The following is a 24,098-nucleotide window of genomic DNA, read 5'->3' on the forward strand; positions in this document are numbered from 1 at the left end:
ACAGCAAAGCATCTTTTGTAAAACTAAGTTCTTTCCCACTTAAGCTCTATACCTGATGCCTTGTGAAGCTATTATAGGATACCACAGCTTCTGTAGGAATAGATCTGTGATGCCTTTTCACATTGGTGCTGCTAAAATAAATTCAGAATTCTAGAGATTTAAAGTATGATTATGTAAAACTGAAATACATTTCTGTGTAGAAGAACAGTGAAGAACAAAGTCCTTGGAACCTCTGTGTGCACCCAGATGCAGGGTAAAGACTCCAAGTTATTTTCTCTCAGTCACCTTTTATGTGATGAAGAATGGTGATGATGGAGGCATCTATGTAAAAGAATCTAATTAGATGTAATCTAGAAATAAATTATTAGCTAAGATTATTTAAACTCTGCTTACATATTAGTTATCTCTAGAGGGCTGTACCTGGCAGGCCTGAGGTGACTGTTTAGGATAGAGGAGCAAAATTATTATTGAATAGGCATGTGCTATTAAGTACTGATTATTTTGAGAGAGACTTTCATTTCTCAGTTTTTCTGTTCTCGTTTGTAGTGGAATTGCTAAGTCACAGCTTGAACCACTGATTGAGCACCTCATGTGAAAGGGGGGCCAACCCAGGGCAGCTCAGGTGCATGCAATATTGCTTCTGAGTAACCAGCAGGGGTGGAGTCGGGATCCACCCCTTCCCCAACCTCACGTAAGGGCTGGTAGTGGAGGCAAGGGTATCTCACTGGTGATTGTTGTGTACCTGCGGCTTTCCAAGGGTAAGCAGATTCTTTCCCTTGTTTCTGTGGCTGCTGTACTGAGCATAACCTCACTTGTTGCAGCCTAGGATTTGCTATTCCTCTGTTGTGGCTGCGCTTACAGCCTGTGTTACTTTATTCTTCCCTTTCAGATTTAAGAATTCTTAGGTTTGTGTTGTGCATCTGGTAATAAGCTGCTGTTATGTCTGTCTCACTGCCCAACCCTGGAGGTAAAAAAAATTCCATTCTGATTATGTCATCTATAGTGAATTTCATCTGTGAACTGCCCTGGTTACCTATTAAAGATTGGATTTGATTACTTTTTCCACTTGATCCGTTGTGATTAAATAGGAGTTCTCCACTCAGCTGTTACGATATGCTCTTGTTAATTTAAAATAGCAATTATCTCTTCAAGGGTGACTAAAATACTCAAGGTTCACTCAGTGGTAATGCTGGTATGTCAAAAGAAAACTGACAAATGGGACAGTCTATTGCTTTTCCCTATAGAAAGCATTGTGTGGAGCGTGGTGCCTGAAAAGCCTTTTGGCCTCACTGTGCCATGCTTAAATCAAAGCATAGATCTTGTAGAAGGCTGCAGAGATCAAAGCTAGTCTAAAGTAAAACAAGAGTCAAGTGACCAGAGAATAAGAGCAGTGGTGTGGTGCTTGTACTTAAAGCAGCATAATGTATGTGGAGTCTCCTGTATGCCATAAAGCTGAGAGCAGAGTGAAATGTTCAGATTTCAAGGAAGAAGTATTAATTGACAAGAAATATTAACATTGACTGGTGTTAACAGCTCTGACGGTCTGTGAAGTGTGGCTGCATGCTGCAAAAATGGGGCAGTCCTGTTTGTAGGTAGCAGAAGAATCTATCTGGTCACAGTTTTGCCATGGGGTGGAGAAGGCAGGGAATCCCTGGTGCACCTCCTAGGCTGAGGGAAGCAGTTGGGAGGTGAGTGGGGCATGAGCAGGCATGGAAGCTGGAATGTTGGTAAGGGCTGGTGTATATGGTAGGTAGCAGCTTTGTTCCTGTTGTCTTACTCCCACTCAGTCTCTAGGAATGCCTTTATCACCAAGAATGTTTGAACATAACCAAAAAGCTTCCTCTGTATAAAATACATTATATCATTTATTTTTTTTTTAAAGTAATGTTTTGTTTTTCAAATTCCTGGAAAGCAGGAAAACATTTCCAAGAAACTTCTTAGTAGTAATTCCTACCATAACAGTGACTCTGTAACAGCTGCTTGTTTCTATGCTTCTTAGAGCTTTTAAATTAGAAATGTGGTTTAGGAGCAGTGTTTGCATTGAGGTTGTTCTATACAGTATTTTAAATTGATTATTTCATATGTAGGCGTGTTTTGGAGTCTTGTAGATGCATTTGCTCTGTGTTGAGTTACTCCTAATGTCAGTTGCAGACATTTTGTACAGCAATTGTTTGCAGTTATTGCAGACTCATAGTAGCAGACAAGATTATTGCTTTCAGCCAGCTGTAAGAAGGATGGATTATCTCTGGTGAGCATTAGAATTGAGAACAGACAGGACGTGCAAGGAAAAATGCTCAGTACAGTCTGGAACAGAAAGGTCAGTTGGGGGAAGAAGCAGGAGACCTCTGATGTCTCAAATCGCAGTGAGCTACACCCTTCTGCAACTCCTTCAGCTACTCCAGATGAAACAATTAAATACAGCTTTGGGGTTGCAGTTCCTTGTAATAACCACTTTTTCATGTGCTTTGGTGGATTTTGTTCTTTTTGAGGTATGTTTTCATGCAGAAAAAGAGGTTTAAGCACCTCAACAGTTTGTAATTTGCAGGCTTAAATGGTCCCTTCCTTTTAGCTTTTCTTTCTATGAATAAAGTCCTCTGCTTCTCTAGAAATGGTCCACTGAAGTTATTCTTCTGATAATGCATAGGATGTGAAATCTTAGCAGCATGTTATTGAGCAGTGGTAGGCAGAGGGTTACTCACTTGTTTGCCTTTAAAGTTAGATAAACAAAATATATTTGTTGTTTTAAATGGTTGAGAAGAGCCCTTTAGAAAAGAAGTGGAGATTACGAGATGCTGCTCGGTCTGCAGCCCTTAGCCAACACAGATAACATTAGTTTGGTCAGAAGATCAGCTTGGGAGTTTAATGCCCTCCATGGGTTACCTCTACCTCCTGGGTGCTGCTCCTTTCCCCATTTCCCTGTGTTTTGTGTTAAACAACTGCTGACAAGTTCTTTGATCAAAGTAGGTTTGCATTCTGATTTGGTATTTGTCAGGGGTACAAAGGTGGTGTTGTGGCGTGAGGAGACTGTCTCCATGACTGAACAGGTCTCCACTTTGGGGATTGTAGCAGCAGATCACTTTTTAAAATTAGAAAAGTCTCCTTTGTCTTTTTTCCTCTCCTTCGTAGTGTAATTGATGCAGTGGCTTTTAACTGTTTGGTTTGTTTTGGAGAAGCTTCTGTTTCTTTCATTAAGTCATGAGGTATAGCACTGAAATGTGGTGTGTGCTTGTTTTTCATTGAAAGTTAATGTAATTCATAGAAACTTTTCTAGATGTCTGAAATCCGTGTTAGAGGAGCCCTGGGTTAATTGGTCTGTCTTTATGAAGTCCTCAGAGAAACAAGCCAAGCCTTTCATCATCTTTTTTCAATTCAAGGCAAGAAATCCTTTAGCTATCTCATTAAGAAACCTTCTAAATTCTAAGCGTCATGCATTCCTGTAGGAAATCAGCTGTACAAATCTAGTGTAACCTTTTATTCACATTCACTTCCATGTGCGTTTCAGAGGGCTGGAGCGCCTCTCCTATGAAGAAAGGTTGAGGGAACTGGGATTGTTTAGCTTGGAGAAGAGAAGGCTCTGGGGAGACCTCATTGTGGCCTTCCAGTACTTGAAGGGAGCATGTAAACAGGAGGGCGGATGGCTGTTTATGAGGGTGGATACTGATAGGACAAGGTGGCATGGTTTTAAATTGAGACGGGGAGGGTTTAGATTAGATATTAGGAGGAATTTTTTCACCCAGAGGATGGTGACACACTGGAACAGGTTGCCCAAGGAGGTTGTGGATACTCCATCCCTGGAGGCATTCAAGGCTGGATGTGGCTCTGAGCAGCCTGGTCTGGTGGTTGGTGACACTGCACATAGTGGGGCATTGAAACTAGATGAGCGTTGTGGTCCTTTTCAACCTAGGCCATCCTGTGATTCATTTTCATGTATATGCCTACAGATATACACCCAGTGGAATATTCATTATGCCACCTGCAGAAGTAGGTTGCCGATGTTGGTCTTTCTACTGCATGAAGAGTGATGCTCCAAACAATAAAATAGATTTCCCTATTAATAGTGTCAAGTACCATTGTGCTGAACTGACACTGATACAGGTCAAACAACTGCAGACCGGGTGCACACTGCTGCTGGAGGAAGCAGTGCTGGCTAGCGTGGTTTTTGCTCATTCAGAAAGTTATTAAACCTGTTCCTGTGATTGTGATGCAGGGGTTAGAAATGAGTAACTCTTGTGCTAGCTGTTGGTGGCAGGAAAGTGAGCTGGGTGTGGGTGGGTGCTTGTGGTCTCACGCTGAGCCCATTCACTGGGAATGTTTGTGGTGAAGTGGTTGTGAAACTTCTTAGCACACAGTGGAAATTCTGTGAATCACTTGAGAAATACAAGCAATGAAGTTTGCTGATTTACCTATAGAAGTGAGAGTATGCTATTAGCAACTGCACTGTTGTTAACCTTGACTGTATACTGAAACTCCAGCTCTGAGATTCTTTTACCTGTCACTGAGCTATGGATTTTCTTGTGGACTGTAAATGGGCAGATGTGAACTTATGTAGAGCTGTAGAGGCGGATGAAGGAAGCTGGAAACTTATGGCCCAGTCCCTTTGATCCAGTTCAAAAAGCTGAAGCCTGTTTATGGAGGACTGCATTAGATCTTACCCAAAGGTTGACAAGCAAAATATTTTAGACAAACTGTTTTCTAGAAATGTTTACTTTTTTCTACTGATAGTGCAAAGAGCCAAGAGTTGCAAGGTCACACTCAAATGTTCATTCTTGGTTATTTTTTTATTTTTGAGGTCTTACTGTTGGCTGTTCAGTCAGGAAAGTGGGTATGGGTTTGGTGACTGCCTGGTGAGGTGATCAACAGTGAAGTAGGTGCTGGTCCTCACACATAATGGCATTGATTTCCTTGTGTTTTGCTCCAAGCAGAGCTGGCAGCTGTGGTGTGTGGACGTAAAGCAGCTTCAGGAGCAGCTGCAGTGTCATTGTTCCTGTCCTCAGCAGGGATTTTCTGTCTATATGGTGGAATGGGGTTTTATATCTGACAGCATGCTGGTTCATGGGTGGAAATCCCTAGCTGGCTCAGTGTGGTGTTTGTGTGATGCCAGGATGAGTAGAGTAGGATTGATTTGTAGAGTTCTATTTGATAGAGCAAAATTGATTATTTCTTCCCAATGCTTCAGGTGCAGTTTGGGAAGCTGTTCCACAGTCAGAACTCTCAATTCATACTACGTACAGCAGCCACTGCTTTGTGACTGCACTTAATTCTAAAGTTACTCTGAAGTAACTTTAAGACACTGCCTGCAGCTTTGAATCACCTGATTGTAATTACGGAATGTCTCATGAACGATTCTTTTTGAGGAGCAAAACTATCAATACATGTAGCATTCATAGTTGTCACTGTAGTGCTGTTGGGACAGTGTGATGCCCAGGCTGCCCAGAGAGGCTGTGGATGCCCTGTCCCTAGAGGTGTTCAAGGCCAGATTGGATGGGGCCCTGAGCAACCTGGTCTAGTGTTAAATGTGGAGGTTGGTGGACCTGCATGTGGCAGAGGGGTTGGAGATTCTGAGGGCCCTTCCAACCTTGGCCATTTTGTGATTGATGTTCAAGTCTCCTGAATATTGAAGGAATGGAAGATCAGATTACTAATACAGACACATTCTTGGTTTTATACATATGTATTGTCACATAAGCATAGTGACATTTATGTCCGATACAACGTGTGAAAAAAAATTTGAAAGGAGAATCTGAACTCTTGAAATGAGAGAAGATGAGGTGCCAAGACAGACCTCCATCTGTTCTGATGTGTGAGCAGTTGGTGTAGGTGTGTAGATTTGTGTTTTTAATGAAGGTAGAAACATAACTGAATTGCTCTGACTTCTCATTGTGTTGTTTTCTTCTTTAAAAAGGGCTCTTGCCATATATCTTCATCATTTGAATGCCCAATACCAGAGGTCTTCTGGGGGGAGAAAAAAATTCTGAAGCATGAGTAGGAAGCCTATCCATCTCTGTGTGTACTCTGCTTTTCTCTCTATTTTGAAAGCTTGAGAGGTTGCTTGAATTTGGTTTTCCTTTAGATTGGTTTGGCATATTTTTATTTTGTGAGTTTGTTTTTGCTCTTTAATCTTTATATATTCTTATGATGCTGACATCAATTCTGAAAATTCAGATGTCACAATGCTAAGACTGACATCACATGGAACAGTAGGAGAAAGAGGAACTAGAGTAAAGCTGCCTGCAAGTATGTATGTAACATTGGTGTGCTTCTGGTCTTTTCATAATGAAAACTATCAATTTAAATGTGTTCCTTCTTAAAAGAAACAAGTTTATATCCTCTTACAAAATTAGTAATACAACATGCTGACTCATGTCAGTTCTCAGCACTGGAGCATGTTGTCCAGCTTGGTGGTGCATGTCCCATCTCTGGAGACAGTCAAGCTCTGAGCAATCTGATCTAGTTGTAGGTGTTCCTGTTCTTTGCAGGGGAGTTGGACTAGATCACTTTTAAAGAACCCTTCCAACTCAAATGATTTTATGATTTGCTTGTAATTTTTGTTGTTTTCCTCTCTCTCTGGCCTTGTTGGTTTGTCACCTAGCTCACTGTGCTTCTGAAGTGTAGTATTCCCAAGCGGATTATTCTGCAGTGGTGGTTTAACTCTTGCCCTATGCTTTTATGGGTTTAAGGGACAGCCTTTCTTGGAATAATGTTATGAAGCTATGTGGGATAGATTATCCCTGTAACTTTCCTGACAATGCTTGATTTACAAACTGAGACAAGTTGGCCTTTGTTCCAGAGTCTGGTCCTTGAAAATGGCCCGTGGTAGGTGGATAGGGTGAGTTGTTTTGTTGTTTTCTGTTTTTTATATGTATTGTGTATAGAAATAAACGGATAGGAGTGCTGCTTGTTTTCAGTTAATACTATTTGTCACACTTGCAGCAATTTTCAGTGTAGGAGGTTGTATCATCCTTGTGCTTGATAGCCTATCTCTGGAATGGCCTCTTCCATGAATTCATCTTAAGAGCTTTAGAGTTTCTGCACACAGCAGAAGAAATTATGTTCTGAAGTAAGATTGAAAGCTCTCAGTTGGCTGCCAACTTTTGTAGGATAGCACCTGCTGTGACCCTCTCTACTTCAGTTTCTTCTGTCATTTTTCTGACCTGCCAAGGGTAACGGGGTTATGTAGGCGCTCTGTATCTCACTGTTGGCTGGGTGATGTTGCCATAGAATTAGCTTAGCTAAGACTGCAAAGATTGTATCAATCTGCCTGAAAGCCAGTTGTCTGTTTTCATATGGAAGGTGCCTGGATGTTTAGTGCTTGTGTCACCCATTTAGGAGTTCAGTGATCCCTGCAATAACTGTGTGCTGTGGGGTCAGTCAGCTGGGAGGAGGAAGTACCCCACGGAGCAGGAGGCTTTGGGGATGCAGTCATGCAAGTCCGTTACAGGCTTATTTGCTGTCCAAGTGAATGCTGCTAACAGCATTAGTTGCTGTGTTTGGAATAGCTGACATGGTGCAAAGCATTGTGCATTTCTCCTGCTGGCTCTTGGTGCCACCTCTTTTTAGCAAGAAATGCCTGAATTCATGTATCTGAAAGCTCATTCGCTCCCCAAAGTCTTGTGTTAACTTGGTGAACTACTTTTCTTCTAAAAACTTTGAAGAAATAATTAGGGAATTATATATTAAAACTTCAGTTGTTGCTGAAGCTGAGGCCTTTACCACTTGCAAGTCTGTAAGAGGTGCCGACTATTAATACATCCTTCCTCCGATTACTGTATTTAGTCCATGAAATACTATACTGTTAGCAGCTGGGAGGCATGGCTTTCTGCAGAATTGACACTTGGCATTTATTTATGTATTTAATTCCAGCCCTTATTGTGTTGACAACAGCTTTGGAGTTTTCAAATCTGCAGTGCTGTATGTTGCAGGTGTTGATGGGCTCCTGGGTTCTCACTGCTGCTCAAAACTGTAAGACAGCAAGAGAGAGAGAACCACCACGTCTCTGATTTGACCGTTGTGATTGTTGAGCTGTATGAGTAGGGTTGACATGGAAAATTCAGCTGCCACCATTCACTAAAAAAGAGAAACAGGGTGGACTTGAGTGGAGGACTGGCTCTGCATGTGACAAATCTGCTCTTCTTGGACTTGCCTTCATTACCAACCTGTTCTTACATTGTCTTGTGTCTGACGAGCCTCATGCTAGCAATGAAGCTTCTCTGATAACTTTTCAATGTGATTTCTGCTGTATACTTGTAGATTTTGGTTTGTCGCAAATTAGACTGTTGGTGCAAAGGAATGAAATAGTGTGGCTCCAGTGAATGGTTGTTTCTCAGTGTATTGTGAACAACAGTACAGCTTACTAGACATTGCTTGGAGAATTGAGCTAATTTGAGGCAGCAGTGCCTTTGTAGCTGTGTTTTTGCCGAACTTCAACTGGGCTATCTTTCCTTCAGCAAAGTCATTACAGTGACTATTGAGATGGTTCTATTTCTCCAAGACAAATAGCACGGCCAGTGCTTCTGTGAATTGATCAGTCCTGTTTTAACATCTACTCAGTCCACTGAAAATGGAATCTTGCATTAAAGCAAACAAACAAAATACTGGTTAACTTTGGAGAAGTATTACGTTCTGCTCATTTTCTATGTTAACCTGATTCTAATCTCTGCCAATCCTTTTTTATCCTCTATTTTTCTGCTGGCAGGCTTTGAGTTAGATGAATACCGTCACCTTAAAATTGATATTTAGATCCAAAGTGATCTGTAGCAATACATCATCTCTGTTTTCTTGGGAGTACTTGAGTTCAAGCACAGCAGTGGGAGGGAGCTCTCAACTCAAAAGCTCCCATAATACCTTACTCAGAACTGTATTTGACTCCTAGCTGCTGAAAGAAGCCTTGTTACTGAAAGATAACTTTTTGTGTGTGTCAACCCAAGTGTATGTTTCATTTGCTTGACTTGTATTTTTACCTGTCAGTGATTAAGAATCTTTTTCTGTTCTTTTTGACTGTACCATGACTTGTGCATATTACATGTGGCTGCTGATGTGACTCAAACCATTTCCTTAGTGGTTCAATTTGCAATTCTCTGACTTTGTGGAGTACTTTGGGGGTGCTTCACTGTGGGAGGTTTCTGCTTCGTTTTCCCCTCTTTATTCAACTGAGCAGCTTCTTTAGACATTCTTGGTTAGTGACCAAATAAAAGCCTGCAGTACATGCACTGGATACATGCACTGTGTTGTGTATTTAATTCAGTCTGTGATTGTGAGTTAATTAGCAGCTGTGGGGCTCCTTGGGTTTTTTTCTCTGAGAATATCTCTGTGTATCCCAGTTTAGCAGTTAGGTGATCTGATTTATGCAAATTCCAGTGAGCTTTGTCTTCTCTTTTTTTTTTTTTTTTTTGCCTGCACTTCTGTAGTTGTCAACTGGGTAACTAATCACAGATCACACAGAATTCTTGACTGGACTATTTTTTGCATGAGTGCAATTCTTTATTTTTTTCTTTTTAATGTGATTTCATTCTGTTCTGATACTTGTTTTCTACTAGTTGAGTACTTGCTACAGAATGAAACAAGTTCCAGTTGCTCTTTGTTAAGTCTAATGGAAGAGAGGAAACAAAGAAGAAACAAGTGCTTTTATGGCAGTGGGTGCTTACTCTGGTTGGAAAAACTCTGTCCTGTAATTTAAAATGAAAAAAACAAGGCAAGTCTTCAGAGCTTCTGGAAGGCTCTTTTGGGAAAGGCAGAGTGCACTCAGTGCTCTTGTAGAATACCTGCTACAACACTATATTAAGAATGCCAAACATGATATCTGCTGTTAACTATGGCATGCTTCCAAGTATGAGATTAAAGGTCAGAATCTGGTTGCTTCAACCTCTGTAATATCGTAAGCAAAAGTAATCCGTAACAGAAGATGTATTTTCCTGCAATAAACATGTGGATTAACAGTGTTGTTTTACAAATAAATACTGAAACAGGAGGTGGGTAAGCAGTCACACAACTGTAAGTTAATTATTAATCCCAGCCTGTAGCCATTAAGATCATACTTGGAGTAAAGCTGTGGGGGAATTTTGAACTGGCTGGGGCCTGGCTCCTGCTTTCCTGGTTCTTTGTGATGAGTGAGGTCCTTGGGATAAAGGCTTCCTCAATGCTGTAACTTTAGTGGTGGTCTTTGCAGGGAAAGTATCAAGATAAAGCCTGCAGCTCCCAGCATGGCTCTTTCACCTCATGGTTGAAGTTACAGCCCTTCAGGTATTTAGTCCTTTTGAAAAAGAGAATTATGTTGTAGGAGTGGAGGCAAGAGTAGGAAAATGATGATGAAGCAGTACAAGTCAGCCCAAATCAAGAGAACGTGTGGAAAGGCATGAAGTGCCCCTCCCTTAGGGCTGAGACACAGTTGTGATTAACAAGGGATAAGAGGCTGAGGAGATGCTTCTGTAGCCCATCTTCTTTCACATCCTCTGCACGTGGGACCTTGGAATCGGCAGGCAGAGCCTTTTATTTCCTTACTGTGTCAGTGTGAATTTCAGAAGAGTATTGCTGCTGCTGTGTTCCTGGCAAGCTGCCATCCGGGCTCAGGTGTAAGCTCAGTGCTTCTTCATGCTGACCACATCCAGGATACGTGGGCTCCCAGGGTGAATTTCTCACAAGGGTGACAACCATGTTAGAGCAGTGAAGGTGCTGTGGTCATGAGGTGAGCACGTGGGTTGTGGGGTTGGTGTTATGTGCTCCCACCCTCCTCTGCCACCTGCAACTGCTGTGAAACATTTGCAGAGAGATCTCATCAGGGACTGAGCATCGCAGTGGAAAGTGGGAAGCCTGACAAGGATTTGGCAAGACTTTGAGGCTGCGTTGTTTCCTTCTGTCCTAATGTCCCCTTACATGCTTTGTTCCTCTGCACTGCTGATGATTTAAGGGCTTTCTACCTTCAGGTTCTGTTAGCTCACCCCTGCTGCCTTCCCAGCAGTGAAGGGAGCTGCTTGTTTGGGCACGAGTGTCAGCCCTTCTTCCCTGCTGCTGGAGTGAGGTATTTAATTGGCTTTTAATGTATCTGTAGTCTTGTTGCTGAAAGAAAAGAAAAAAAAAAAATCTAAGCCTAAGACTTAATGATGAGAAGGTGAAAATGCGTAATTGCTTTCCTGGATGAAGAAGACCCAGTAAAACCTCTTAATGTATGGAAAGGCTTGACCTTAATTTTTTTTAAAAAACAAAAATATTACCTTTATGTGGTGCTGTTTTTTTTTTTTTTTTTTGTTTTTTTTTTTTTTTGCTGATGTGTGGCATCATGTCTGCCGGGGAAGTTTCACTGCTATGAAACAGCTGATTTTGAATTCATCATGAATGTGTTCACATTTGAAGAATCTCAAGTGATTCTGAAATTTTTGTTCAGGTGTGAAATGGTGATTAGAAAAATAGATTTAGTTGGATAAAAATTTGCAGTATTTATACGTTCAGTTTGAGGTATGTATTTCCAAGACCAAATGTTTTCAGTATTACAGATTGGTAGAAACATCAGCCCTATTGAGGCTTTAAATAATTGAGGAGTTAATCATCATAAGAATTTCCCTGTGGCATGCATAATTCTATTGCAAGGGTTGTTCAGTTATAAAAACTTCTGTATCACCAACTCTTGCAACTTGAGTGTTTCTTAAGTATGAATCTGCTTTGTAGGAGGCTCTCAAGGAAAGTGGGAGTGCAGTTTGAGAAACTGTTTAAAGTCAAATCATTTTTAATTTTTGATTGACTTTTATAGCTGCAAGTCTCAGACCCATTCTGACTGGTACCAGGCTGTGTGGTAGCAGTGCTATCTGTGTCCTGCTTCTTAAACACTGAGAAGCTGGATGTGCAGTTTGAACATGAATTTTCTGCTGGAGATTTTCTAGATACAAAAGAGAATGAACAGTGAAATGGCTTCTGCAGAGCTTCTCCCATCTGCTGTAGCAGAGTGGAGTCTGTAAGAAGTAGGGTAAGGAGCTGTCATTTCCACATCTGTTGCTCTATTTCCTGCTAACAACTGATACAAATCATAGAGGATGTTTGACTTCAGGAGAGCAGGATGAGTGTTTGAGGTTTTCTTTTTGGCAGTGTTTCTATCCTACCCTTATCCATCCTTATTGAATCTATGCCTCAGAAACCATTCTGACTTACCTAGCTGGCATTTCAAAACTTGCCTTTGCTTTGAGCTATCCTGTATCTTTCAAAAAGTAAAACATATGTAGAATTTCAAGGTTTCTGATTGCAAGGCTTGAGAACTATATGACATCAGATAGACATGCTTAATGTGGTACTATCAAATGCAATGCTCTGTGCAGATTTTACACTACCGTGCTGAACTTACAGCTTTCAGCCATCACTTCAAAGTTGGTTATCAGTGTATCCTTGGTTATTTGGTTTTGTTTTTTTTTTTATTTTTTATTTTTTTCCCCCATTGCATTCACTTCAAATTTTAAATGATCATTCCAGGCACCTGTTGTGGTGGCAGCAGCTCTTCAGAAGTTGCTCGCAGTACCTGGTGTCATTTGCACTGCAGATTGGTTCTGGGCTTGTAGAGATCACTGGGTTCATTTTGCTCAGGCTCATGTTCCTGCTGCCTCTTGGTGACTGTGCCTTTGCTCTTGCTGGGCCAGTGCCTTAGGGAGTGCCTTATAAAGCCTGACCCTCACTCAAACAGATTAAAGCGCAGTGTATTTAAAGCTAAATATAGAAGGCAGAGCTCTCATTCCTAGTAATTAACTGTTCAAGAGTCTCTTCTATTGCGCTGACCTCTAGTCATTTAGTCTGCCGCAAGTGGCAACTCTTACATTAACTGCTTTTTCCTTTTTCTCTCTTGTTCCCAGATGTCCTAAAGGTCGTAATTTTTTATTATTTTAATTATGAACAGTTTTAAAATCTGATAGCCTACCTTAAGCTGTGTACTACTCTTCAAGCAGTTTAAAAATACATCAGAAGTGGTCGAGAAGGCCAGTGGCGTCCTGGCTTGTCTCAGGAATAGTGTTACCAGCAGGAGCAGGGAGGTGATCCATCCCCCTGTGCTCAACCCTGGTGAGGCTACACGTTGAGTACTGCATTCAGGTTTGGGCCCTCACTGCAAGTAAGACACTGAGATCCTGAAGCATGTTCAGAGCAGGTGAATGATGCTGGTGAGTGGTCTGGAACACAGATCTTATGAGAAGGTGCTGAGGGTGCTAGGATTGTTTAGTCTGGAAAAGAGGAGGTTTAGGGAGACCTTACATCTCTCTACAACTACCTGAAAGGAGTCTGTAGTGAGGTGGGGGTTGGGCTCTTCTCCTGTGTAAGTAATGATGAGATGAAAGGGAATGGCCTTTAGTTGCACAAGGGGAGATTTGGGTTTGATATTAGGGAAAAATTTCTTCTTTGAAAGTGTGATAATGCATTGGAGCAGGCTGCCCAAAGGGGTGGTGGAGTCACTGTCCCTGGAGGTGTTGAAGAAATGTGGATGTGGCACTGAGGGGTGTGACTTAGCTGTGTGGTGATGAAGGGTCAGTGGTTGGACTTGATGGATCTTTCCAGTCTTAGCAGTGTTATAGAGGAACTCTAACAGTAGAAATTTAGCATATGCATTTCTGTCTTTTATAGTAAGTATTCCTAGGCTGAGGTCAGATGCCTTTGTTCCGTTCTTTGCTCTCAAAGCTGCAATTTTTTTCACTGAGGAAGTAGACAGTGCTGGTACCCGTCCAGTGGCTGCAAGAACTTGCTTAAAACTGTCTAAAACTCACAGGCAAGGGCTGAGGCATTGGGGGACAAAACACTCTCCCAGATGTTTCTCACTGGGTTTATTTTGTACTCCCATCTTCTATGAACAATGGTCACAGCAGGTAAGTGTCACATCTGGTTGGTCCATGGCTGAAGTTTGGCCTGTTGCTCAGGGCTATGGTGTATTTCGTGAGCACACCTCCTACTTCTTCTCAGCCTCTGAGACAGCTGCGTGGGGGGAAAGAGGTGTCTGAGCTCCCTTGTGAAGAGGGACTGGGATTTGACAGCACTTCAGAAGATCCTGTGGTATTGCAGTATGATGTTCTTTCTCTCCTTGCAGATGTGTGGGAGTGTTTTCCAGAAGGCAGTGTAGTGTGCTGGTTGTTCTGAAATACTCTCTGTTAAGACAGTAGCTTTAAATCACGGTTATGAATGTCAGCCTCTCAGTATAACTGGCTTGGTTGCTATTTTTCATATGACTTGCAGGAAAGCAAAACCAGTCTTGACTGTGGACTTGGCACATTCCAGTGCATGCTGGTGTTTTCTGACTGCTGATAAATCACAGGGCTACCCTAGAGAGCAGTGGTTTGCCAAGCTACACATCTGAAGAGCTACTGAAGTGGCTTGTTGGTGACACTGCAACTAGGAGAGAGTGGTGAATGGGAACAGTGTTTCTTAGAGCACTGCTAACTGCTGTGTAAGCTTTTGAGGAGGGGAGACCATTGCTTAGGTAATAATGTGTGGTTGATGGCATCTTTCTAGCCAGCGAGTTTCTCTTTTTACGTGGTAGCAAGTGCTTGCAAAAGGGACATACTTTTGAATGGGCCTGCAGCCCAGTTCACCTAGATTCCATGTTGAAATTTGTGTTAGAGAGTCCTTGATGGAGAAACAGAAATACAGATTTATGTAAAACCAAATTTCTTAAGAGAACACATCCAAAGGATGAAGCTTCTTGTATGGTAAAGCTCAGCTCTGGATGAGCAAACTGTCCATGCCAGCGACCTGAAGACCTGCAGGGTGTGCAGCAGTGACTGGCAGAGCCTAGCAGTGATACAGGGCCAGGACCATTGGGACACACCATAGGGCTTTGCAATATTTCTTTCTGTTTGGCTGTCAGTTTGGCTCCTTGCGCCAGTTGTGACTCCAGTGATGGGACCAGCTCTGTCCTGGTGCTCTGGGCTGGCAAGGTGCCTGCGCTAAAGGCAGAGGCTTCTTCCTTCCTGTTTTGAACCGTTTCCCGTTTTGAACCTGTCCTGATTTGAACCGTTTCTCATGTGGGGAGAGCTGGATTTGCTGACCATCTCTTTTGTTTGTTTGTTTGTTTTGTTTTTTTGGAAGACAGGGGATAGAAGCAGAGGAACAGGTGCAGTAGTATCTTTAATAATCTTTTGAATAATACTAATTATTCTTTATATGTTAAGAACTTGTTTTCTCTTTCACATACCAGGATTTTATAACATTGAATGTTTGTTGTGTTTTTTTTTTGTTGTTTTTTTTTTGCCTCTAGGTAAACTGTTGTCTGTAAATATCATTGTGAAAATATACTTTTTTTTTTTTTCTCCAGAAATTTTATGAATAAGAATCAGAAGCCGGTGCTAACAGGCCAGCGGTTCAAAACTAGGAAGAGGGGTATGTTATGTTGCATTTTATTACTTTCCTACATGTGGAAATGAATAAAAACAATAGATACAATGTCTGATATTTAATAGGATTAAGATTTTTCTCCTCTTCCCCTTGCTATGTTAAGAATATAGATGTTATTTGTAACTTATTTGTAAGGTTTTGGATATTTTGTTTATGTTTCAGGACTTCATTGATACTTTTAAGTTTGGATTTCTTTGCTGTTAAATCTTGCAGAGATTGTTTAAGAATTAGGTTTTGAGTTTACTGTAGGCTTATGTATTATGAAGAAAACTTACTGTTTGTCTTAGCTGTTTCTGAACGTGTTCCTTTTGATTAAGAAAGCAAACTGTGAGCTTTTATTTGAAGATTACATAAATTGCCTGTTCTTGTTTTTATGCATATTTCTTTGATTCAAACTTATTCCATCTCTGTAAATGAATCCTTCACTTCTGAAAAGGAAATTCTGTTCCATTATAACATCAAATAATCTCATTGGACTCATTTGCTTTAGCAGAAAGCTCTTTTCAAAGACAACAGAGAACAAAAGCAAACAAAAAACCAAATGTTTTTCTACTCTGTTAGTGTAGTTTGATTCTTATTGCTAAAACACTTAATTGCCATGACATGAACCCCGTTTTTGTAATACTGATTTTTCTTCAAAAATGGCTAGCAATCTGTATATATTCCATTTTTAAAGGAGACAGATAGTGCTGATTGTACTGATCATGCAAGTATCCTATATAGCAAGAATCACTGAATTGTGAGGGTTGGAAGGGACTTCTGGAAATGGAATATCTTTTCCCACCCCCACACTCCTTCCTCTAAAGCAAGGTCACTAGAGTAGGTTACACAGAAAAATGTGCAGGTGGCTTTTGAACATCTCCAGAGAGGGTGACTCCACCATTTCTCTGGACAACTTGTTCCAGTGCTCTGTCATACTTAAAGGAGGTTTTTCTCATGTTTCTATGGGATTTCCTGTGGTTTCAGTTTGCAGCCGTTGTCCTGTTGCTGGGCACTGTTGAAAAGAGTGGCCCCATCCTCTTAACCTTCCACTCTTTTCCTATTTATTACTGTTGATAAGATGCCCTCTCATTTTTCTCTTCTCTGGGCTGAGCAGTCCCAGGTCTCTCAGCCTCTCCTCAAAAGGGAGATGCTTCAGCCCCTAAACATCGTTGTGGCTCCCCACTGGGCTCTCTCTAAAAATCTGTCTTCATCTCGGGAGCCCAGGACTGCATGCAGTTTTCCAGATGTGGTCTCACCAGGGCACAGTGCAGGGGGGGGAGGGTAACCTCCCTTGACCTGCTGGCTACAATCTTTTTAATGCACCCCAAGATAACCATTGGCCTTTTTGGGCTTAAGGGCACACTGCTGGCTCCTGGCCAATCTTTTGTCCAGAAGGGTGCTCAGGTCCTTCTAACATGCTTGTTCATATCTTGGAGTTCATTTTCTGTGGTTGAGTGTCTGAGACAAATGAATGCCTGACACTTTGATGAGAGCAAAAAAAGAAAAAACAAAAAAAAAACGTATATGTATACACACACTCAAAATATTGATAATAAAATAAACTTTTTCAGAAGCTAATGTCTGGTTTGTGAAATGAAGATTTCAGTGTTTTGCCGTTGCAGTAGCTGATTATTTTGGTATGCACAGATGGAGTTCCTATCTGTCATGTAACAGACTTTTTCCATCTTGATTTTCCTGTTTCCCATTAAAAGCTGTCACCTGATCTGAGTTTGTTGTGACAGATAATGTGAATAAGAGCATTTTCTCATTGTGGATGGAAGAAACAAAGAGTTTGTAGCCTTCCTCAGAAAGCTGCTAATTCTACCATGAATCTGAGGAGTTGAGTGAATGTATTAAAATCTAGGAAAGTCATGAAGGTTGGGTTAGAATTGTGAAATAGCTATTTTTGCAGTTCTGTTAAAGAGCAGTTCCAGGTTTTTCAACTTTCCTCCCTTGCGCACATTGCTTCCTCTGTTGTCTTAGCTGGCACAGTTCATAGTAAGTAAGTGGAACCTCTTCAGTTGAAAATATCCTTTTTATTTATGCACATACAATGTCTACAGGTATAACTAATTTGAAGAAGAAATCTTTGGTGTTTGTAAATAAATGTCATAGCACTCCAGTAATTAGTGAGATTAACTTTTCTGTCAGTATGGTTCAAAACAGCATTAGCTAGCAACAGCAGAGGTGTAATTAGAGCAATGGAATTAACAGTTCCTAAAGAGTAATGCTGTCAAATCAACCAGGTATGTGTACCGTTGGATTGATTATATGTATTGTTAAGTCTAATTCAATCAGTTCTGGTAGTTATTTTACTTACTAAAATTGTCTCAGAACATTCTCTTTTTTGATAGGACATTCTTTTCAGTCCTTGTTTGGCATTGTATGTAGCACAATGAGGTCCTGACACTGATTTGGTACTCTGACTCTTATTATGCTACCACTAATAATTATAAGTAATATTTTTCTTAACTGTATGGAAGGAAAAGACTTGGAGCAGTGGTTGGAAGACTGAGGGAGGTGTTTGCTTTAGGAGATAACTTATATGGAATTTGGAATATTGAACTCTTAATATGCAGGCACTTAGAGCATCTTCTAATCTAAATCCTAATTGTTTCTGTTCTGACTTCCAATATACCAGAGACTCATTAAGTTTTACTCTGTGACTGAGTGCATTGAGTATGGTTTGACTCTGGCATTTCAGTCATTAGAGACTTTCTGGTGTATGCGACAGGCAGACCGTTAAGAGGGGCTGAAATATGCAAATGCTGAAGGAAACTGGTTGAATTATGGATAATGCTTCTTGCCAGTTGATTTTCAGAGGATGCACTTTTCTCCTTCTGCAGCTCCCAAGAATGCTGCTGTCTGAGTAGAAAGTGAGCTGTGGCATAGTGGTCAGACATTTAATAAAAAATACTTGTCACTATGAAGTCCATTGCTGCTCAGCTAGCTGCAACTAGTGTACAGATGTGAATGATTTCTGAGCTTTCAGAAGGCAAAAAAGGAAGACGACAATGTTTGTTTGTTTTTTTCCTTTAAATTTTGAAAAGGTGTTCAGAGACTAAAATGTTTCTAAAAGAGAGCAGTCTGAGATAGCAACTTTTAAATCCCCCTCCTTCCATTTCTATCAGTTGAACTAATAAGAGTTACAGAATCATAGAATATATATTATATATATTATAAATATATATAATACATATAATATAAAGCTTTTCTGAAGTGTATACAGTGGCACATATTGAAGTCACTTTCCAAGATGTGAAAGAAGAAAACTAACGTTGTAAAGGAAAAAACCTCTGAGGCAGATCCTTATTGTGTTTCTGTCAATCCGAATGAAGATGGTGGTATGCTTAGTTCCAGGGATAATCTGTATACCTGTCAGTTACAAGACTTTTGATGAGGCTCAGCAGTAGTTGTTGTCTGGCCACAGTTTGTGCTTGATATGCAGGTACATGGGAAATGTATTGACCTCACTGTACTTGCATGCATGCAAATTCATTACATCTTGTTTGTGTAGTCTGATGTAGAAAAGGAGGAAATATGAGTAACAAAAGTGGCAGTGGTTAGTGAGGAAAATGTAGGTATCCAGGCAGTTGACAAATACCTAAGGACAAAAAATGTCATTAAATGTTAATGGAAACAACCAGTGAGAATTGTTCGTAGTAAGCTGATAGACGTTACCTGGCAGCCATGTTTGTCCCCATGGTATAGATATCACAGAGCTATTAACAGCTGAAAAACTGTGCAAAAACATAAATGGTGGCATAAGAAGGAGCTGAGCTAAGCTGTGCATTTTAGTTTCTTTTGTGAAGGAGAAAAGGAGTAAAGTCAGTGTTACGGTGAAGTCGGAAAAGGGACTAAATAGGGCAGCTCATTTATCTTCCTTAGAAAAAAGGGCTGTGGGCTTTCTCTTGAGAAGCTGGAACAGATTCTTAAGGAGGGAGGTACAGATGTACTTTGTGATTTCCTTACAAGGAAATAAGAATCTGGGACCTGATGAAAGTGAAAAGCTATGTATAGCACTGCTGCCTTGAATATTGTATGCAGTGCATCTGCAACCTACACCTGCCTTTGCTAGCCCTGATTGAAACTGTGCTTGTTCAGTGATTATGTACTTGACAGCTCAGCATACTGTCACCACTTCTTGATGATGGCTTCTTACTCATTCTGTTGTACTACGTCAGCATATTCTTCAGTGCATTAGTTTGGTAGAAAAATGCTTCAGTAAAACTATAAACCATTTTTCATGCAGTGAATTCACCTCCTCTTCCCGTGTAAATTTTTAGATTATGATAGACAAGAAAATAGAAGGGTGCACCAAATGAGAGGAGTGTTTCTGGGGCAGTAGAGGGTTCTTTTTAAGTAGCAAGAAATATTAATCACAATGTTTGTTTTTACTGAGGACTGTGCACCCATGGTGCAAAACACACAACGTTTCAGTTTAAACATAAGCATCTTAAATATTTTGACAAAATATAGCGATTATTTAACTTAACTCTTAAGACAAAATTGTCATCTATCTTAAGAGTCATCAAGCTTTTTAACTATATAAATACTGCATATGTGGTAGCCTGTAAAAGAATTGTTTTCAGATACATATTTATAGGTGGAGCTGTGTTTCTAGTGTGCAGATAAAACTGCCTGAGGTACACATGCTGAAGTACTTACACTTAAATAAAAAGCTTGTTTGTGGGTGGCTGGTAGGTTGTTTTAGTATTTCACATTAGAAGAGAGCTGCAAGTATTTGGTAACTGTTCTGATAGCTCCAATTGGATTCCTGGGAGTGTTTACCTATGGACAGTTTCCCAGAGCAAAGACGTGTCCTTCAGTTTCCCTTCCTCTGTGGTTTATCTGCAATGGGCAGAACCAGCACTACAGTTATGTGACTATGGCAGACTCTAAGTCTTCATCACAGCTAGAACATGAGGCAACACAACGAAATACTCTGAAGATCTCAAAGTCTGGGGGGAAGTAAAAGCCACTTTCAGTCCAGTGGAGAGGTTTACTGTGTGGTAATGATGAGACTATGGTAGGAGAGAGGCTAGGATGGTACTGTGATGGTGTTCATTGCTACATGACAAGCTGGGGTTGGGAACAGGTAACCACTGTAGGTTTGAGTATCCATGGAGTTGAGAGAATCTCAGCTATTTCTGATTTCATTAGGACGTATTTAGGCAGAAACTTCACGTAGTTGTCTTAGTAACTAAAATCTCTATATTTGTATTTGTTTCAGGATACATTAAGTGTAGGTTTTTAAAGTTTTTAATCCATGCTTATTAGCAAGTGGTAGCAGAGTGTGTTCTTCATAGTATTTTCGAGTGTTATGGAGGAATTTCTGGCTGTGTTTTTGAAGTTCAAATTTATTTTAATGGTAATGAATGTTTCGTGTGTGCCCTTGTGTAAAGTCAGGACCTGTTTTACTCAGAAACTTCAGATGTATGTTGTAATTATTAGTCTGCAAGGAATAGTATCAGGAGATGTGTAACATCTGTAACATTTAGCTTTACTTGGAAGTTGTGGTTGCATCTGTTGGGAGTGGTGGCTTTGGCATTAGGAATGCTGTCTGGAGTTTCAGGATGTTCCTTAACTGAGTTCAACCAGGAATGACTGTAGAAAGTGTGGTGTTAGCACTGCATTTGTTTCCTTAGAGCTCAGGTCGGTGAATAAAAGATAAATTCTTGGTTAAACCATGTGGTAGAATACTAAATATTTACAGAAGAGCTGTTTTCATGAATAGCTTGTTGTCTTTCCCCAAAGGTTGTCCCTTTGAAATATGTAACTGTAATTATTTAAAGGAAAACATGAGAATTAAATAATATCACTATAGTTATGCTACTTACACAAAACTGACAGATAATTTATTCTGATACCAGATTTAACAACATATAGAGGCACACATGTTTAGTAATATCTCCAGTGAGAGTACAAAATTGGAAAGCAATTTCAGTATTTCCTTGTCCCCCACATATGTCTTGGTATTTTGAGGCTATGAATGAGAGAGGAAAGCGAGGGTAAACACAGCAAGACTTCCAAAGGCAATAAAAGCCAACTGAACACTCTTTTGTGTACTGCGCTGACCAGAACAGGAAGAACACATTTAGGTGCTGTGGTTATTTTGAGTCACTGGCTGATAAAGAATTTTGAAACTATCTCTCCTTTTCGTTCTCCTTCCTGTTCCAGATGAAAAAGAGAAATTTGAACCCACAGTCTTCAGGGATACTATTGTCCAAGGTCTCAATGAAGCTGGGAGTGACCTGGAGGCCATAGCCAAGTTCCTGGATTCAGCAGGCTCACGGCTTGATTATCGCCGCTATGCTGACACTCTCTTTGATATTTTGGTAGCTGGCAGCATGCTTGGTAAGTTGCAGTGTACCTGATGCAGAATTTTGAGGATTAGCCTTGTTTCTTTGAAGATGCTTTTTTCCTTTAGAAAGTGGAAATTATAAACTGCATTAGAATGGTACTTGTCTAAATACTTTTTGGATATAATGTCACAGACTATCCTATTGTTAGTCACCAAAATACCTGGGGACTTGATAATGTCAGGAGGCATCCTGCCTATATAACAAAAAATGTGTAGTGGTCTGTGAAGCCTTCAGGCTGAGCTGAAAGAGCACATAAAAGCAACAGCAAACAAAACGAGAGACGTTGACTATGGAAAACAAGAATGTATGAGCTTAAGGAGGTGTCATACAGCACTCTAGGTTATTAGCTGCTGCGAAGTTTGCTTTGTAGACCTAGGAACACAAGGTTGCTGAAGGATAACGAGAAGTGCTTTGTGGATGTTCATAGGGAATTTTCCCCAGGCATCAGTGGCAGCATGGGAAAATTCCCTAACTTGTGCCTTCCCCTGAATTTGGATAACTTGGCTCTTTTTACCGGTTGCACTGGTTTGATTGCTGCTTCCTGCTCTTTGTTTTGTTAGAAGGAAAGATATTTTTGAAAGTTTTAAGATAACGCAGGAAACAAAAGCTAATGGAAGTTTCATTTAAAATAAAAAAAAAAAAGCTCCAAACAAAATAACCCAGGAGGAGGCTTTTGTGGCACTGTTTGAATGTTTTCATGGAGTTAGGAAAATGTTCTAAATTCTTAACTTAGTAACAGAATTAATTCTTTTATCTTTGGAAGTTATTTAAATTATTATGGTGTTTAAAGTAGCACTTAAAGTAAATGCAAGAATTATGCTTCAACCTACACTTTCTTGATCCTGTTCATTGCTCTCAAAAGCAGCTGAGATTCTTTAGTGTGACCTGAATTTCTCAGTCCTTCAAAGTCTGATCTCAGTTGCAGTGTCAGTCAGCTGTCCTTTCTGTCAGGTGGCGTTACAGCTCCACAACACTTGTATGAGTTTCTCCCTCACTCATTCCTTTTAACTCAATTGTACTGATACTTTTTTGCCTTTGCTTTCTTTTAGCTCCTGGAGGCACACGCATAGATGACAATGACAAGACCAAGATGACCCGTCACTGTGTATTTTTTGCAGAAGAAGATCACGATGCCATCCGAAACTATGCTCAGGTCAGGATAAGAAAGGGCTGCTTGATTACTGTTTTCTGTTTATGAACCAAGAGAGATTATAGTGGAACATCTGCAGACTGCCTAGGCTGCACTTGGCTGGTTTCAGGATAATTGAAAGTTCAGTTAACCAGTAGTCTGCCCTACCATAACTATTTAGTAACAGAATAAGATGCCTGAGATTTTCTGATCATGCCTGTGAGCTCTTTCTTCTACAAAAAAGTCGTTTTTTCAGTTCACGCTTGGGTTCACATTATTTTAGACATCATTCTTACTAGTTTTGTTGGCCTTTTCTACATACAGCCTTAAAGATTTGCAGAAACATATTTTTAGAAACACATGAAGTGTGAATGACAAAAATGCACATCTCAAGCCTCCATCGTGTAGTTGTATGGCTAGTTAGAAATTGGGCAAATGTTGGAAAAAATACTGAGAACTTTAATTTCTCCTACATACGTGCTGTACAGTTTTTTCAAATTAAAACATGGCCTGCACAAATTGGTGTATATGAAATTAGCATAAATAATGTATTCTAAAGCATTATTGAAGGGAAATTAATGTTGTGTTACATTAGGAGATGTACATGAGAAAATGCAGTAAGAATTGAAAGTTTTAAGCCAATATGCAGTTCTGAATACAGGTAGGATTGCAAAAAAAAAAACCAGATTTTTTACCACTGAAAATCTGATATCAGAAGTACGTTCTTTTTAAATAACAAATTGCTATTGGGGTGTTGAAGATAGTAAGCAAAAGCATAAAGGCTGCTATCCCTGTAAAGGTATTGAGAGTGACAAGTGACTGAACGGCTGCATGGTTGTTCTAAAGGATGCTGGGATCAGAATCTCCATCAGCAACAAAGACTTGCTAAATAACAAAGTTCCTTTAAAAATACATCCTTGATAGTCTGGAGAAGTGAACTATGCAAACTTCTGGGACGGAAATCATTATGTTCATTGTATTACCTTTATCATCTCTTAAAAATAGGGTATTCTGCTCTAGGAAAGTCTGTTATTAATAAAAGCATTAATTCTGTTCTAGTGCTTTAACTACTTGATAATAAAAATTGGCAGTATGAGGTCTCTAGGGACAAACTTAATATTAAAAATTGGCTGTTGGCAAACAGAAGTTTCAGGATCTGAAGCACTAGAATTTTGAATGTGTTTTCTGTATTTTGAACCAAAGATCAGTACGTTGTAATTAATGCCTGAAAGGATGTTTCTTTTTATATACCTTGCCAGTTTTCATGCATATTGGAAAGA

The 24,098-nt window shown here is 40.2% G+C and overlaps 1 protein-coding gene across 1 annotated transcript in view; it reads left to right on the plus strand.

The window, feature by feature from the left end:
- BZW2 (basic leucine zipper and W2 domains 2) overlaps positions 1 to 24,098 on the plus strand; it is a 52,196-nt gene that overhangs the window by 5,137 nt on the left and 22,961 nt on the right. Inside the window, exons 2-4 of the mRNA XM_052692207.1 lie at positions 15,263 to 15,327; positions 21,505 to 21,681; positions 22,739 to 22,842. Of these exons, the coding sequence (XP_052548167.1) occupies positions 15,270 to 15,327; positions 21,505 to 21,681; positions 22,739 to 22,842 (339 nt within the window). The 5' untranslated portion in view covers positions 15,263 to 15,269. The remainder of the gene's footprint in view (positions 1 to 15,262; positions 15,328 to 21,504; positions 21,682 to 22,738; positions 22,843 to 24,098) is intronic.

Source organism: Tympanuchus pallidicinctus, unplaced genomic scaffold (assembly GCF_026119805.1).
Source record: "Tympanuchus pallidicinctus isolate F22 unplaced genomic scaffold, pur_lepc_1.0 scaffold3, whole genome shotgun sequence".
Taxonomy (NCBI): Eukaryota; Metazoa; Chordata; class Aves; order Galliformes; family Phasianidae; genus Tympanuchus; species Tympanuchus pallidicinctus.